The sequence below is a fragment of the Malurus melanocephalus genome, unplaced genomic scaffold, assembly GCF_030028575.1.
Source record: "Malurus melanocephalus ecotype Western Australia unplaced genomic scaffold, MMel_1.1 scaffold_18, whole genome shotgun sequence".
Taxonomy (NCBI): Eukaryota; Metazoa; Chordata; class Aves; order Passeriformes; family Maluridae; genus Malurus; species Malurus melanocephalus.
In genome coordinates, this window is record NW_026623250.1 from 2,727,057 (window position 1) to 2,744,873 (window position 17,817).

General features: G+C 39.8%; 1 protein-coding gene across 1 annotated transcript in view; it reads left to right on the forward strand.

Moving 5' to 3' along the window:
* Positions 1-17,817, forward strand: part of LOC130588753 (cAMP-specific 3',5'-cyclic phosphodiesterase 4D) — a 312,296-nt gene that overhangs the window by 250,283 nt on the left and 44,196 nt on the right. The window contains exon 6 of the mRNA XM_057389661.1: positions 15,449-15,561. Within this exon, the coding sequence (XP_057245644.1) occupies positions 15,449-15,561 (113 nt within the window). The remainder of the gene's footprint in view (positions 1-15,448; positions 15,562-17,817) is intronic.

Genomic DNA, 17,817 nt, shown 5'->3' on the forward strand with positions numbered 1-17,817 from the left:
GTAAAGCCACTAATTGTGTTTGTACCAACAAATTACGACCTTTGTTAGCACACAGCCACCCACAAGTATATCATATTCCATCTGAATGTTAAGGAGATTGCATTTCTTCTCACATTTTCTTCCATCTTGAACTCCTTCTACCTGTTTTACTAGCAGTAAAGCTTTTCTTTTGATAAGCAAGCAGATTTTTTTTAAAAATGTGCTTCCCTAGCAGACTCAACTGGAAAATTCCTGTATTTTTATTTATTGCAGCAGATAAACATGGAACATTTGGTCCCTTTCCAAATGTAACATTTTGCTCTTTTGGGTACACCAAAGACTGTCATTCAAGTATCACAGCCCTTGGTGGTGCAGTGTTATGGAACACTTGAGATATGTCTTTTATTTTCTCTCASAGCCTGCCATCATTACTATGTTAACTTGAGCTGCAAGTCACATTTTGCTCCAAAATAATTCTTGTGTAACTGGTAATGCAAGTCAAATTGTGCCCCAAAATGATTCTTGTTTTGTGAAGGAAAAATAGAAGGTTTWAAAGGTAACAGGGTACCTATGAACCATTTTTAATCACATTACTTCTGGATAAATGTTATTCCTAGATGGAATCCTGAGCTGAATTTCAGAGATCTGCCTTCTGGTCACAATTATGGATGAACATGGTATGGGGTAYAGACCTGATAACTAATTTTCCCCTTCTGTGCCTCTCTGTTGGAATACAGATACTTTTACTTTATGGACTGTCTCTTAATGCAGTGTTCTGCACTAAGTCTGAGTAGGACTTGAAATTCAGTTTTTAGTATCTTTAGCATTACTATAGTATGTATAATTAATCCAGCTTAAACCAACTAGTGACCAAACTTGTATAGAACTATACAAGTCCATAAAAAGAATGATACTGATTTTTTTTCATGTAATGTAATTCATATTTCCCGTTACCTCACTTTATTGCTCTGTAGTATAGACAAAAAGTAATTAGACTGGTAAGCACTGACTTTTTAGCTTTTATTCTTTCTTGCAAAGAGCTATACTGATAACACCTGTAAGCAGATGAATGCTACTCTAATTTGAAATCTTACTCCAAAATGTTGAATATTTTTTGCACTTGATCTTCATCTGTAAAGAATTATAGAATTTTTGGCTGGGTTCTTTTCACGTACACTACTCCACATGTTAAGGATGGGGAGCTGGAAGGCATGATGAGGATGCTTGCCAAGAATAATTGGCTTCTACAGTGTAGAGCAGCTCAAATATTGTATTACAATATGTAATTTGGGTGTGTATATTGCCTGTAGTTCAAAGCATTTCATTAATCTGCAGCAGCAAGCTGAGCTTCCTTTGGGCTGTCTCCTTATGTATTTACTGAGCAAGCTACATGCAGCACTTGAATAAGGGATTGTAATTTCCAGCTATAGACAGAGTTCTCTTTGGAACAGAAAGAAATGAATCTGAGTGTTTTTCTTTCTTTTTTTTTTCTTTTTTTTTTTTTTTTTCTGAATGACTGTCATGCCCTGCCAGTCATTCTTGTGGCTTTCTATAAAATCTAAAAACCTCTTTGCTGGCACATGGAGGTTGGTGGCAAGAGTAGTTGTGCAGCTCTCTGTGTAATGATAAAATAACTGTTACATGTTATTTATTTAATTTTAGCAGGTTCKTAAAAATCAAATGATTTGTTCATCTGTAACATGTAGAGGCATTGGAGGTCTTTGRTCAGTTGAATCTGTCCTGTTTTCTTTTCTCCAAATACTTTTAATATGCTTCCCCCAYTCTTTACCTATTCCTTTAGACTGTGCTTTGATTTTTTCTGTTGCAGCTTGAAGAGCTGGGAGGKATTGAGGGTATGTTTCTCTTTGTCCTCAAGGAAAAGCTCAAAGACTTTTTAACTACTTAGGTCTTTACCTATCCACAATCAAAGCAAAGATCATCTGAAACCCAGAAGAATTTAAGAGCTGTTAAGAGTAGAATTCAGAGTCTTACAGGACAGAATTTCTGTAGGAATGATTCAGGTTGGATGCAGCTCTAAACAAGATCAAGTTGAAGATGTCTTTGTTCATTGCAAGGGTTTGGGTTAAAGGACTTTTAAAAGGTCTCTTCCAACCCAAACTACTCAATGATTCCAATAATCTATGAAGCATCTCTGGCAGGAGGCAAAAAAAGCACAGTTCTGATGACTGAAAGGTTCATGTGGTCTGACTTCATTGAACCAGACTAGAGGAGGAAATCATGTTGTGATTTTGTACACAGCACCTATGGAGAACACAGTGGGCCAGCATGGCCTCATCCTGTGACTGTAAGGACACACCAGGGCAGCCCAAGCTGCAGTTCACCAGCTTCCTGTGCTTGGCAAGCAGGGTCATYGGCACTCAACCAAACTCAGGGATTGTTATTTTGCTTTGTGAAACAAAGGCAATGTTGACAACGAACTGTTTTAAGGTTTGCACTATTATGATATAATTACAGTTTAGGTAAAACACTAATTTTTGACTTTTACATTTCATTACCTTGACCACTTGTCCAGTATCACTGGAACATGTGGCTGAGCCTGTTTGCTTAACTGRTGCTACAGATTTATGCTCTTACTCATGAGTTTGAGTTCATTTTTGTAAACAAATTTAAGCTACGGGCCACATCATCACCTACAGTAAATGAATATGCTGCTGTTAAAATCTGATGCCTACCTATTGGCCAAGGTGTAGCCCTTTATTTTTTTATGCTTTTCTTTGCAGAGGTGTACTGTGTTTTAGAGGATAAGGAGTGAAAACTGTACCCATGAGTGCAAGCATTCTCCTTGCCTTAAAAAAAGTGGTGATCTTTACACTGGACCAAATGGAATTTAAATCAGAGCACTCTTCAGTATTTAGGGTTCAAATAGTGTATGGAACCCATTAAGATAAAGATGCAATTTAGAGGTCTACAACAGTTGTGTCACAGAGGTTAAGAGAGCTTACCTAATAATCAAAGCCTGATTTAGAGTTTCTTATGCAGAAGGTTCAGCTACTTGTACTAGCTTGCTATGAGCTTGTTTSTAATGAGTTAACATTCCTTTTAAAATATCAATGCTTAATTATTTTTGGTCACTGGAGGTGTTTCCCAGGACTCTGTATTGGGCCCAATCCTGTTCAATGTCTACTGGTGATCTGAAGGAGGGGATTGAGTGTATCCTCAGTAAGCTCATGGACAGCACCAAGTTGGGTGGTAATGTTAGAAGGCTCTGCACGGGATCTGGACAGGATGGATCCATGGGCTGAGCCCAGTGGGGTGAGGTTCAACAAGGCCAAGGGCCGGATCCTGCCCTTGGCTCACAACAACCCCAGGCAGTGCCACAGGCTGGGACAGAGGGGCTGGAAAGGACCTGGGGGTGCTGTGACAGCAGCTGAACATGAGCCAGGGTGTGCCCAGGTGGCCAAGAAGGCCAATGGCATCCTGGCCTGGATCAGCAATGSTGTGGCCAGCAGGAGCAGGGCAGGGATTGTCCCCCTGTCCTGGGCACTGCTGAGGCTGCACCTTGAGAAAAGAAAAAAAAAGGAAAACACAACCACCACTGTCATTTTACAACCTCTTTTCATGACTCCTGCTGTCACTYCTGCCAGCTCTGTGGAGTGACTCTTCAGTGAAATTCTGGTTGGTTGCAGTCAATGGAGTGTTACACAAGAATTCATTGGAGCTGGGACTTTAACTGCTATTCTTTTCCTGTTGAAAAGTTTTATGATATAATGACTATTTTCCAGTTTATAACATTTTCCCTTTTGGAAAATTCTTTGTCTCATTCTGGAGTCTGACCAAGTTGAGCATCTCTTCTCATTTTGTAGCTAATCTTATTCTCTTTCAATCAGATCCTATATTCTTTGTTACATTTCATTATCTACCACAATGACTTCCAAAGCAATCAAAGAAAATGTTCATCATAACTATATTTTGTATTTTGTAACTTCTCACAAGGGAGACTTGTCTCTAGCGGGTAGAGTAAGTGTGTATGCTACTGGACACCAGTGCCTACCAAACCTGTTCTATCATTCCTCCACTCAACTGGACAAGAGAGAGAAAAAATAACAAAAGGCTCATGGGTTGCGATAAAGCTGGGAAGGGATCACTTACTGGTTRCCATCAAAGRCAAAAAAGACTCGACTTGGGAAAATTAGTTTATTTAATAACAATCAAATCTAAGTAGGATAATGAGAATTAAAGCCTAAATCTTAAAAATCTTACATTCACTCTCCCCCCTTGTCCCTTACTTCTTGTGCTTGCCCTGCTTTTTTTCCCAGTTTCTTTTCCCAGTTTTCTCTATCTTTTCCGCTGCAATTCTGCTCCAGTGTGGGTCCCCCATGGGGCCACAGCTCCCTGCCAGGACCCTGCTCCAGCATGGGCCTCCCATGGGGTCACAGCCTTCTGTCAAGGCATCCCCCTGCTCCAGTGTGGGTTCCTCATGGGCTGCAGGTGGATCTCTGCATCCCCAGGGATGTCCATGAGCTCAGGGGCACAGCTGCCTCACCATGGGCTGCACCACGGGCTGCAGGGGAGCCCCAGCTCTGGTGCCTGGAGCATCTCCTGCCCCTCATGCACTGCTCTGGGTGTCTGCAGGGCTGTTCCTCTCACATGTTCTCACCCCACTGTTTTCTGGCTGCAGTTTGCTTCTACATTATAGCTTTTTTCCTCTTAAATACATTATTCCAGAGGCATTGCCACTGTCGCTCCCAGACTCAGCCTTGGCCAGTGGTGGGTCCATCCTGGAGCCGATTGGCATTGGGTTTTTCTGACATGGGGGAAGCTTCTGCGGATTCTGACAGAACCCACCCTAGTAGTCCCTCTGCCCCCAAAACCAGGACAAGCCAACCCAAAAGATACATATTTTAAAGACCTCTAGCATAAGTCTTTATTGCACAGGTGCCCAGTAGAGATTAAACAGGTTGAAAAAAAGAGMTCAACATGTTTTCTTTCAAATTTCCACTTCTTCTTACTTTTGGGCACACACTGCTGGTCTATCTTACTTTCATGAGGTGTATAAGCTTTCTTTGTTACTAAAAGGATGACACGAGTTTGTATTCCCTCACTGGAAGCTATTTAAATTTGCCTCATTCCAGAAGAATGTCRTTCACCCATCCCATGCTGCACCTTCTTAACTTGTTTTTTCACTGYCTATAACTCTTGTTAAAATGTATTTATTAGTTTACGTTATCAGTTGACTTCAAACTTTCCTCTTCCAAGTTATTTAGTTCCTCTTTCCTCAAAAAACTATTGGAAGTATTGTATTTTTTGCTCAAGTTTAAACATGAACTGCAGTCTTTAAAATATAAAAGATACATAATATGGTGTAAAAATTGTATGCATCTTATTTTCCAGTACTTTCATTTTAATTGAAATCTGATGACATTTCAAATACCTATTGTTCCTTGAAAAAATTTTGAAATACTTATATTTCTCTCGAGGGGACTGATTTTATGAGTACCATGTAGAGGAGCTCTGCTCCTATAAGCTGCTGATGCTCTAATTCTTCAGGAGAAAAGTGGTGTTGGGTCCCATATCTCATGACATTTAGTTTTTATAAAATCCAATCACCGGAAATGTTGAAGTCTGCCCATGAATTTTGTTACTGGAACTAAAACTGTTACTAATTTTCTTTTTCCTCCATTAGAAAAAGATTTTGGATTACTTCCATAGTTCCTTTTTTTGTTTTATATTTTAAATCATATTTTTGGGTTGTATTTTCCATTTCTGTTTTGATTTTTTATTTTTATTCATTATATTCTTTGTCTTTTATATGGTCCTGCACTTTGACAAAAAGCATAATGAGAAGAAAAATTACATTGGTAATCTGGAGGCCTAGGAGATGAGAAAATTCCTATTTATTCATACAGAAGGACTTTAACAGAAAAAAATTATCAACAGATCTACCTCAAAAAAATTGTATTTGTACCTGAATAGGTTTCTTGAGTASTATTAGAATATTATTACTAGTAGAATAACACTTTGAATATACTAATAAGCAATTACACTAAAACAAAGGAGATCATAAAAATATTTATGACCATAGTAAAAGTTCTGCTAGAATTGCCTAACTAAAACCGAYGAGTTTAGCCAACACCCTACTCTTATAACCTGTAGGCAGAAGGATTATTTACTTCTTCAGCACTGGCACAGATAAGAATGGAATTTTACAAAATATGGAGGAGATGACCTGTATATTTTGAAGAGTAAGGATCTGATTCAGCACATATTCACTGGGAATAATCCATCAAGGGTATTCATTCAGACCAGAATTTCACKTTTTTCCATTATCATTAGTAGGGCATGAGAGGCCAGTGATAAGGAGTGCTAACCTAAAGGCTGATTCAGACATCACTTGACCTGAGAATAAAGCATTAAAAGCTAAATAAATATTGAAGCTAAAAGAGGTGTTTACCAGTTGCTTCTGTTCTTCCTTTAGAGAAGAGTGCAAAATTGCAGCTCATCTGTGCCATGTAAATATAAGTTAGCTAATTGTGCGAGAGGGGAAGAACAGTTTCACAAAAAGAAAGAAGGAAATTTCATTCGTGCTACTGCCCTTTCTGCTCTTTCCAGGAATGAAGATGATCTAAATTGTGTGKTTTTTGTATTTCTCCTTTTGCTTTGTTGGAAAGAAAGCAGTCTTCCTGCTACACAGCTGGGCAAGGCTGAGAACTTTCCTCTCTCCTGCAGTCTTTGAGGTTCTGAGAAAAAGCCTGTCTGTCTGCTCACTGTTGCCATCAGTTAAGTTAGTTTATCTTAGTAATATCCTGTATCTCTGCCTCAAATTAGAAATACTACTAAAACCAGTTAGACATTTTGGAATGATTTCCTTACGAGTGCATTACCAACAGCCACCTATTAACTTCTGAAATCCCTGACTACTGCTAGCTAAATGTGGTAGCAAGGTAGTGATTTATGAAATTTATTAAGTATAAACTATGAAAAGATAGGTAACTTTATAGAGGAGCTCATTAACATTGTCTTTAAACAAATGAATAAAAAAAAATCCCTGACATGCAGTACTTGTTAGACACCAGAGGATTTATATGGAGAACAGCCAAAGTGAATACCTTAACTCTTGAAGAAGCTTTCATTCAGCTTTACTCCTTTATCAGACACCAGGAATTCTACTGAAGTTTTTTTGTTGTTTTTTTGGGTGGTTTTTTTTTTTTTTTTTTGGTAAAGACAGATTAAACTTTTTTAAACTTTATGAGTTTTTAAAATGATAATATGTGTGAGCTCAGTCTGCACATGTGGTGTTGGGAAGTTTAGAAGACAAGTCAACCACAAAAAGACACAAAACTTGAGGAAACAGACTTTATTTGATTTGGYACTTACAGATGACTTAATTTTTATTTCATTTTGCAGTTCTCTCTGCACATGTATTCATAAAGTTTCTGAAGAATTCTCAAAACCAAGCWGGGATAATAAAATTCTTTCCCAGTTGGGACTCCCAATTTTCACATTTCAGTTTGATCTGAGAAAGTTCCAGTTGGTAGTAAAGGTTTTATTACAGAACAGAGTTTCTAGGTTTCAGAGCTATTGATATTTCAGGCAAAACAAATGGTAATCTGCTTAAAAATGAAGTTCATATTTTCTAATGGGTATTTTTTGACAAAAACTTAAGCTGTTCCTTTCCGTTCTGATCAAATGTCGTAAGAAAGTAGGAAAACAAAACTGTTAGTTGGTCTTTTTAATAGTGAMGTTTTACACATTTACATTTAGTGATTTTTATTTCTGGTTTTCGTCATAATGTCCGTAATAATATGTATGAAATGAACAAAATCCTGAAGGGCACAGTGTAAGATGCTTTGATCCCTTCTAGGGACAAAATCTCTTGCAGTATTGCAAACATGACAGCATGGTCATTTAAACCACCCACTTTTTCACAAAAATGCTTTTTGTTTTTTAATTGTAATTTAGTCACAGAATGGTTGAAACTAGAAGGGACTTCTGCAGGCCACATAGCCCAATCYCCCTGCTCAGGGAATGCCAGTTAGAGCAGGTTGCCCAGATTATGTCCCAGTTGKTTTTTGAAGATTTACAAGCATAGAGAGTCCACAGAACAACCTGTGCCTGTGCTCAGTCACCCTTGCAGTGAAAGTTTTGCAATGTTTGGAGGGAACGTCCTGTAGTTTAGTTTGTGCCTGTTGCCTCTAATTTTGTTCTACTTTGARGATCTCTCACTTCTCTCATTACGTTGAGTCAACAGCAGAATCCTTCTCAGAAAGAAACTGGTTTACAGCTACAGGGGAATCTGATCTTGAGGATTCATCCTCTCAGCTAGAGGAAATTTTTTTTTGTATAATACAAAAAATAGGATGAGAAAGCAATCTGAATAATGAATCTGTTATTGAACTCCTTGTCCACAAGAGAATAGAACTGACACAATTCTCCCACATCTGTTGGAAGAAACAGATTCAAAAAAGAAAAAGACCTTTTCTCAACATGCAGTTTGCCCATGAAAAGAAAGCAATAAAAATACWTAAAAAGGATATTGTGCTATGTGAAAATCAAGAATTATCTTCTTTTTCTTCATTTTGAGCAAGATTGATTGCTTGATGGAAGGGCTTACTTCCTTTCACCAGTGAGTGACAGTGGTCCTTCTGGTAAATTCTTACAGGCAGTCGAGTAAGGAATGTGTTAGCATTTTGCCAAATTGGTTAGAGGGGAAAGGAGCACTGGATAAGGAAGTGTACTAACAAAAGAACATTTATTTGGCCTTGCTGGATATTTTATAGTAGTAAAGAATGGATTTAAACATTCRCACTGCAAAATTTTGATGTGCTCTGTCATTCAGGTGGTAAATTATTTAAATATGCTGTCTGTATTGAATACATGTTTTCTTGCTTGGCTTCAATTGAAGTTACTTTTATGCTATTCTGCCTAACTATGGCATCTCAAGAAAGTTTGTTTGGATGAATTTGCAAATACTCCACATAGAAATTCTTCTAGACTTTTGAGCAAATTATATCAGTATGAGTAACTTTGTTCCAAAGCCTTTTTTTTCCAAGAAATACATTAAATGATTACATAAAAAAAAAAGGCAGCACAAGTTTGCAGTCCCACACAGAGAAACTGAACCACATAGTGAGAGCCTAATGATGTAGTACTTTATTTATAGGAATCGAAAGTGTTTTATTTACTGTAAACTAACTGTAATAGTCCTGTTCCAAGAGCCCGATAACTTATTCCTAGATATCTGCTAGTGTTCCTGTTACCTGGTTTCGTAACAATATAAACACATATTTTTCATAATTTTGCCCTTGACATAGAGTTTTAGTATGCAGAGATATTGTTACATGAGACATTTGGTTTGTTCTGAGACCATGAGAAAACTGTTTCAGAAAAACAACCTTCTTCCTAGATTCTCATTTAGTGTTTGTTTTGTTTGTACATTTCTTTATGCCCTCTTTTTTTTTTATTTTGAGAAGTTGTTATCATTTTTCTCCTATCATTTGCTAGAGGCTTCTACCTTTTCTGTTCAAGGAGATAAGTTAGTTTTCTTAGCCTGAGGCTAGTGCTACTTGTGTAAAGAAGTATGTCCTTGTCGTTTGGACAGTCTCTCTATGCGTAAAGATACTAACAGGCACAAGGAATTTTTTGTTTACCACAATAGAAACTTGGAGAGGTTCCTGACATGGAAAAAATTAGTGTTCTGAGTGGGACCATAAAAAGACTTGCTGAGAATCCTACAGCAGCTGAGTGGTTTTTCCGGATGCTCATTCTGAAATATGATCAAAAATAGTTTGGTTTACCTGTGATTGTGGAAAGATGTCCACGCATTTTTAGATGTTAAACAAAAACATCTTTCATCCGTACATTTTATCGATGATAAGACATGTGAACACTCCACAAAGATAACCTTTTAAGTCTCAGAATGTGTGATATTTCTCAACAAGATACAAAATCAACATTAACTTGTAAGGAAACAGATGCTATTTCTATGCTGAATAAGTGCTAACATGGCTATGATTAATAAAAACTGTCAATACTGGACTAGATATACCAGTAACTTCCATTTTAGGCCATCAGTTAAAGCTTAAGTATGAACATCCTTGTTTACAGGAGAAATTCTTAATTTGAGCCTCTGAGGATTTTTTTGAAATGGTAGTTGTAAGAGAAACTGAAAATCTTTGTCCTGCAATTCTGTTGTTCCAAACTTCAAATTTACAGTAGGCTGAAGAGCAAAAGCATGGTCAGTAAAGTCAGGGATGATATCCAGAGTCTAAATCTCACCACAGATCATAACATCATTAAATGGTTTGGGTTGGAAGATTGTCTAATTCCAAACACCCTACATAGGCAAAGACACCTTTTGCCAGACCAGGCTGCTCCAAGCCCATCCAGCCTGGCCCTGAACACTTGCAGGGATAGGGCATTCACAGATTCTCTGGGCAGACAGTTCCAGTGCCTCACCATCCTTGCAGTGGAGACCTCCTCCCAACACCTAATATAAACATGCATTCTATTTGTTTGAAGCTATTTCCCCTTGTTCTGTCTCGACATCCCTGTGAAAATCTCTCTCCCTCTTCCTTGTCAGTTCCCTTCAGGTACTGGAAGGCCACTATTAGATTACCCCAAAGCATTCTCTTTTCCAGGCTAAGCTATCCTAATTCCCTCARTCTTACCTCACAGGAGAGGTGTTSTATCCCTCTGACCATGCGTAAAGATACTCATGTGGCCTCCTCTGGACTTGCTCCAACAGCAACAGGTCCATGTCCTTCCTGTTCTGGGGCCACCAGAGCTCGATGCAGATGGGGAATCTTCCATCCATCTGGGATCTCAGCAGAGCAGAGCAGAGGGGCACAAACCCCTCCCTGGCCCTGGGATGCAGCCTGGGACACGTTTGGTTCTCTGAGCTGTGARTGCTCTCCCCCATCAGGCCCTCCAAACCCTTCTCAGCAGGGCTGGTCTGATCTGTCCATCCCCAGCCTGTGGTGATCCTGGGGATTACCTCAACAGAGTTGCAGTGCCAGCACTTGGTCTATTRGATCTTATGAGGTTCCCACAGGCCACATGTTCCCAGCTTGTCCAGGCCCCTCTGGATGATATCCCATCCTTCAGGTGTTTCAGCAGCCCCGCTCAGCTTGGGGTCATCTGTGAATTTGCTGAAGCTGCACTCGATCCGTTTGTGCCATTGATGAAGATATTTAATAACACTGGTCCCAGAACAGACCCCTGAGGGAGCCACTTGTCACTGATGTCCATTGGGACACCAAGCCCTTGACCACGACTCTCTGGATGTGACTGTGCAATCAATTTCAAATCCRTCTCYCTCCAGTTTGGAGAGAAGGATGTTGTGGAGGGTCCTGTCAAAGGCCTTACAGAAATCCAGATAAATGATATCCACAACCCTTCCCTTGTCCATGGATGSAGTCACTCCATMTTAGAAGGCCAYAGGGTTGGTCAGGCAGGACTTTCCCTTGGTGAAGCCATCCTGGCTGTCCCAAATCACCTCCCTGTTYCCCATGTACCTTAGCACAGCTCCAAGGAGGATCTGTTCCATGGTCTTCCCAGGYCCAGAACTGACCCTGACAGGTCAACAGTTCCCAGGTTTCTCCTTTCACCCCTTTTAAAGATGAGTGCCATGTTTCCCCTTTCCAGTCAACCAGGACTTCACCTGAATACCATGAATTTTCAAATACCATGGAGCTTGACAACTATACCAGCCATTTCCCTCAGGACTCTGGGATGTATCCYATAGACTTACTTTTGCTAAGGTTCCTTAGGTGGTCACAAACCTGATCATCTCTTATAATGGGAGGGTCTTTGCTATTCCAGACCCCAACCTTCTGTCCATCTTCTCAAAAGGTGTGAAAAGAGAGAGGTGATGACTGTGGCAAAAAAGTTGTTGAGTACCTCAGCTTTCTCTTCATCTGTTGTTACCAGTTTATTTTTAGCATTGTTAATCAGGGGATGCAACCTTCTTTGACCTTCCTTTTCTGGTTGGATCTTCATTTCATCTTCATTTAGGATAGCCTGGAGGCTTTCAGAGCTTAATGCAGCTGCCTGCAGCTCCAAACAACAATACACATGCCAAGACTATCTGGATCACATCACTGCTCAGCAGAGCCCTTGTCTTGCCTCCAAGACACTCCCATTTTAAGGCAACACAGTGGTCAAAGCCCTTTACTGTGTGCTTGCTGAGTCAACTCTTTACCAGTCTCTTTGCTTCACTTAGATGATCTCAACTGATCAGACAATAATGAAGGATCTGTACTTATTTTTTKCTCCTGAAGTTCTGAAATTCATTAAACCACTGTGAAGATTAGTACAGATACACTTGAGTGCTAGTAGAAAAGTCTCGTATTGCTTTATGTTCTCCAGGAACTGTAGAACAACGTATGTGAAAATCATGACAAACCATTCTGTTAAGTGGACACTCTACATAAGTATTGTCATATAGTTATTTTTTCCCTTCCAAATTTTTGAACAGAAGTTGCTCCCAAATAACAATGTAAATTAAAGTGCAGCCGTCTATAGTGTTAGGAGCTGTGCTAAGAATCAAGTCTTTTATAAACACAGACAGTAGAACACTCTTAAAAAAATAGCTTTGCAGTGCTAAATGATTATGGTAGAGTTTTTTCTTTCTTCTAGCCTTTCATTTGTTGTTTGTTTTTTGTTTTTTCTATGTACCATACTGAAAGCTACATATATTAGAATTGCTTGTAATCTGTAAACTGAAAAGAGAACACTTGCTATCACTTCCCTTTTTCTAAAAGCATATACCAAATAACATGCAAATTCTTCAAGCAGCTGGTGTTAAAATATACTTCTCTTCCTCATATTAGAGCCTAATGAGACATAAAAAGAACCTCTGACATTTCAAGATGCCTCTCATTTACAGAAATTAATATGTTTTAAGACTTCATCATCTGTGTGGGGAAGCTTGATCATGTGCCTAAAACAAAAAACAACTGATTAGTAGGTAATCCTGGATGGGAATAATTACAGGGTGCTACCTTAGAGGTAACAGAGAAGTCAGAAACAGTGTAGCAAGGCTCTCAAAGCTGCACAGCTGATAATTATTCTTTTATTCTTAGCTTAGTGGCACCGGAGTGTTATACTTGAAAAGCTGTTAACCTCAACATTTTCCACCACATTGTATAACAACAAAAGTGTGGGCCAAATTTAGAGCTTTGGTACTATTCAGAAAAAAGCTTTCCTACGGTTGTTCTGCCCTTCAGAACTGCAGGTGTGCTTGTTTGATGGGTACTTTGCCATCATTTAGAAAACCTTTTATTTCCATTTAAGATATAAGGACTGGTCTGACAGCTCTGAGTTCTAAGAATTGTCAGGAGGTGCCAAGTCCAGCAAGTCTTAAGCCTGGCATTGGCCATCAGAATTTTACTTAATCTGAGTGGTCAGTCAGATCCCCATGGCAGTCACAGACTCTTGAAATGTGGCAGTCTGAAGTGGGAGATCGTGAGAAGCATCCTGAGGGTGAGGAACTTCCTTGTGAGTGATGGATTCTGCTTTCTAATGTGCTTTGAGATATATTGGGAAGGTGAATAGCAGATAAAGATTCTGGAATTTCAGGTGCTGTTGGTAATATATATATTGTTGCTAAATAAATAGCAAACTGACYATTTTATTACTTTTACCTAGATATTGCTTCCCTTGAGTTTATTTTGTTGTTTTCATACTACCTGGAAAAACCTTATCTGCGCACTCTCCTGATGTTAGAAGGGATGATCTTGTTAGGATAGACATGGTTCCTAGTATCTGATTTTCAAGAATTGCTGTTGGGCAGGATACAGGCTAGCAGCAAAATAACATCATACAAATTTGTTTCACTGTGTTCAAGAACTAGTGAGCTGTGATGTTTGTTGTATTGCAGAACGTCATGGATTCTCTTTTGATAGATAAACAGACTGGGAAATCCTGACTATATTTGCCAGGGAATCCCTTTGGATGAGATAGCCTTTATAGTAAGTATTYATCTGAAGAACAGTGTTTGCAATTTAATGGGATGGTTTTTGTTGAGTATTGGTTAATGTGTTTACTGGAGTGGCAAGCACTGCAAAATTTTCTTTAAATGCTTCTGCCAATTAATCTCTATTCAAATTTCTTCTTGCATTACCTTTGTCCAGAGGTAAGTGAACATTATTTAAAACTGTGGGGTATTCTTGCAATAGCCTCAAGTATGTGAAGTTTAACAGCTGTGAGGGAACTTGAAGTTTCTGACCATGTGCTTAGAAACATAAAAAGATATGAGTCTGGTATCCAGGATGTTGTACAGTAATGAACTAAGCTATTTGGCAGTAGTCTGTGCTGGGGTATTTTTATCTGAAAAGGAGTTTTAGTTAATTTTTTCCTGATTTTTGCTGGTCTGATATTCTGAAAATAAGGTTAAATGATGTGGAACAAGGAAAATGTTATGGATGTGAAACAAGTCAGGGGAGATGTTAGAGATGTCCACAACAAGCCCACTGAAGAAACATTTCTGTACCTAAGAGTCATGTTCATATGTAACTGATCTATATGTGACCATACCAGCAGTTTCTAAAGCTGATGTTTCAGATACACAGCTTGCAAGACAGCATACCTGGGCTAAAACTCACTCCGGACCGAGTTCAGTGTGGAGAAGCATTCTTGCCTTTAGAATAAAATAATAGCAAGGCTTGATAGGTGAGGCTTGCACTCTACCTATAGGATTATTTTTCTGAAATTGTTTGCATGATGACAGATTTCCTGTTGTTGGTGAGTTATTGAGGAAGGGAATGTCTTCCTGTCTGTAACTGAAACTTTTGCAAGACAATTCCAATTGAACATTGAGTGATTTGGTTAAACCATGATTTTCCATATCATTATTGGGTCCATTTCCCATATTGTGTTCCTACGTCCAGTTCCAAAACTTTTTCATCTGCTCTTTTGTACTTACAGCCACCATGCATCACTTTGTGCCTGCTCTAGCACACGCACTCACATACACACAGGCTCTGGGTTATAACAAACACGGCTGCAGCTCTTTGAGCACTTCTTTGACAGCTGGTCCTTCGGCGGGCCAGCGTTGTGCGCAACACTTACATGTGCTCTTACACCTTTCCCCACGTTTATCTAAACGTTAACCCTTTAATTTCTTCGGCGGTGGATAGGTATGAGAAGGACGGCTCGGACGGCTCTGCACGGCTGCCAGCGGGATGTGAGTGCGTGTAGGTGCCCTGCAGCAGCCGTGCCCCGCGCTGCCCGGTGCCGGGCGCGGTGCCGAGCCGGACACCTCCCCCGAGGGGCGGCGCTGCGGGCGGCCGCGGCCCCGGGGAGGGCGCGGAGCGGAGGCGAAGGGCGAGCCCGGCAGCACCAAAGTTTGGTGCCCCGCGCAGGGGCAGAGCCGCTGCCCGCGCCGGCAGAATGCGGGAGCAGCGCCCGTGTCCGCACACCGGGCAGCGGAGGATGGACGCGCTGGCGCTCCCCTTGAGCCCTGTGAAACGCCCGCGAACTGAGCGCGCCTTTCCCTGTCTTTTCGCAGAGGAAGCCTACCAAAAGCTGGCTAGCGAGACCATGGAGGAGCTGGACTGGTGCCTGGACCAGCTGGAGACCCTGCAGACCAGGCATTCCGTCAGCGAGATGGCCTCGAACAAGGTAGGAGCCCGCGGGCTCGGCCCCGAGCCCCGCTCCCCTCGCAGCGCCGGCCGGAGGTCGCGGCAGCGGGGCTGGCAGGGTCGGGGGCGGCCGGAGGGGCCAGGGGACTGGAGCGGCCCCGGGGGGAGAAACTTGTCGTGGGCGARTAGTGTCCATATGCGGGTTGGGTGCGAGAGCTGCTTCTGTTGTGATTTCATACACCGTTGTCTTAAATTTCAGTGCAAGTTGTGAAAGTGAGGCAGGTCTTTGAAAGCTACACTGYTTTCTTATGTGTCTCAGTTTAAAAATAAAAAGGGATTGTTCGGGGCTGCTGGCAATAATCCCTTCAGTTGCTCATTGTTTTCACAGAACCCCATAAAAAATTAGGGATCTTTCCTGGAAATGGTGTAGAAAGTAGCATGACAGGTGATAAAGATAGTTCTTGAATGCAAGGGAGCTGTATGGTGGATTCTATTTGTAAACAATGATGATGACAACTCTCATAACACTATTTGTTATGAAAGAACACGCTCTCAACCAAGGTGCCATCACAATAGACACCTACATTCAGAGGTGTGCTTCTGCGACAGAGTGCGCACTACCTTCGCATCCTGGAAGCTGAGGATTCACATTATCTGGGAACTCTGTGCCAGGATCTGCTATGGTCTGTATGAGCTTTGGTTTTGCAATTTGAAATTGAGTTTCTACATCATTCATAAGAAAACTTTCTTTCTTCATTTTGGTTTGCAAAGAATATGTAGGTGCATTTCTGTAGTAAGTTTTTTAAAGCCAAATTAATAAAACTGCTGTGTTACTTCAAAATTTATTTTTATATTTTTCATCAACTGAGTCCAGGGACAGCAACATATACAATTAGAAATAAGAAGAAAACTTTAATTAAATAGGCTAGTTTCCCATCTCTTATGTCTTCAAAAGCAACTGATGATATTTTAATGCCTTTTTACCATTTCAGTTGAATTTAATAGGGTTTTTATAAGTTGTAAAATACTTATTTTGACTCAGCTTATGTCTTTTTATTATTTTACTGTCTTGCTTTAACTGCTCTTACCAAGTGTCTGCTGTTTGTTGTTGACTGTTTTTAAGTGCCTGTTCAACTATGCCTGCATGTCAGATGTGAAGTACTATTACACTTTAGTCCCTCAGTGTAATATCCCCTCTGCTTTTCTTGGCTTTAGAGACTCTTAACACCAATTCGAGCTCTGTTTTGAGAGTTACCTACCTAGCATTACACAGTTCTCAGAACTGCATTTTCAGTTTTTATTTCCAGCTGAAAGGAATTGCTACTCAGTGCCTATTTTGTATGCATGGGTAAGTTATAAAGTCAAGACTTTCAGAAGCTGTTTCAGCAGTATATGAATCTTTGTTTCCAAACGGACTGAGATCAGCCCGAGGTGTGCAACCTGGTTTTTCCTTGCTAACAAGTTTGAACACCTGTTGGTTTCTTGACTTGTGATGTCTGTATAACACTCTTTCACAAAATGCTGCACTTTCTTCAAGTGTTTATTTCTTGCTTTCCTATAATAGAGAAGATATGCAATGTATTTGATGAACAGTGAGGGCAATCTATTTTYAGAATAAGATAAAACCAATTGCAAATCAATGTTCTTTAAGTTTTGCCAAGTATATTCAGATTTTTACAGAAAGAGGACATCTTTAAAATAAAATTTGATGACTGGTCTGCATCTGTAATTAGACTCAGAGGTGCTACATCTTATGCTTTGTTTATATTTGTTTGGATACTGAGCATTATCACTCTTTTTTTTGTAAATCCACCCTGTTGTATACAAATTTGTCTCATTTTCCAGTGTTAGTTTGTGAGGTTTTTTTGTTTGTTTGTTAAAAAATTAGAAAAAAAAATCCATTCCACTTGAATAAAAATTCGTCATGAATATAAATCTTTAATATAACCAGCAACCCTATATAATAGTRTGAGAAAAATTAGTGAAAAAGGGTTTTTATTTCAGGTGTATAACAGGTTGCCTTAAAGAGTCATTTTACTTCTGATTACTGAAACATATCCAGCATTTATACAATACCTCCTATTGTAGTATAACTGCAAACTGTGAGCTTTCAGTGAGGCATGTAGGCAAATTATACTATTTTAGCTTATTGAGGAACTGAAGTGGAAAAACTTTGCTCAAGGCTGAGAACATAGACTTCAGTACAGAAATGAACTTACAAGAGTACTCTGTTCTCTGTCTGAAGAGCTGGTCCTGTAAAATAGGATGAGAAAGTCAGGAAAATGAATGTTGTTGG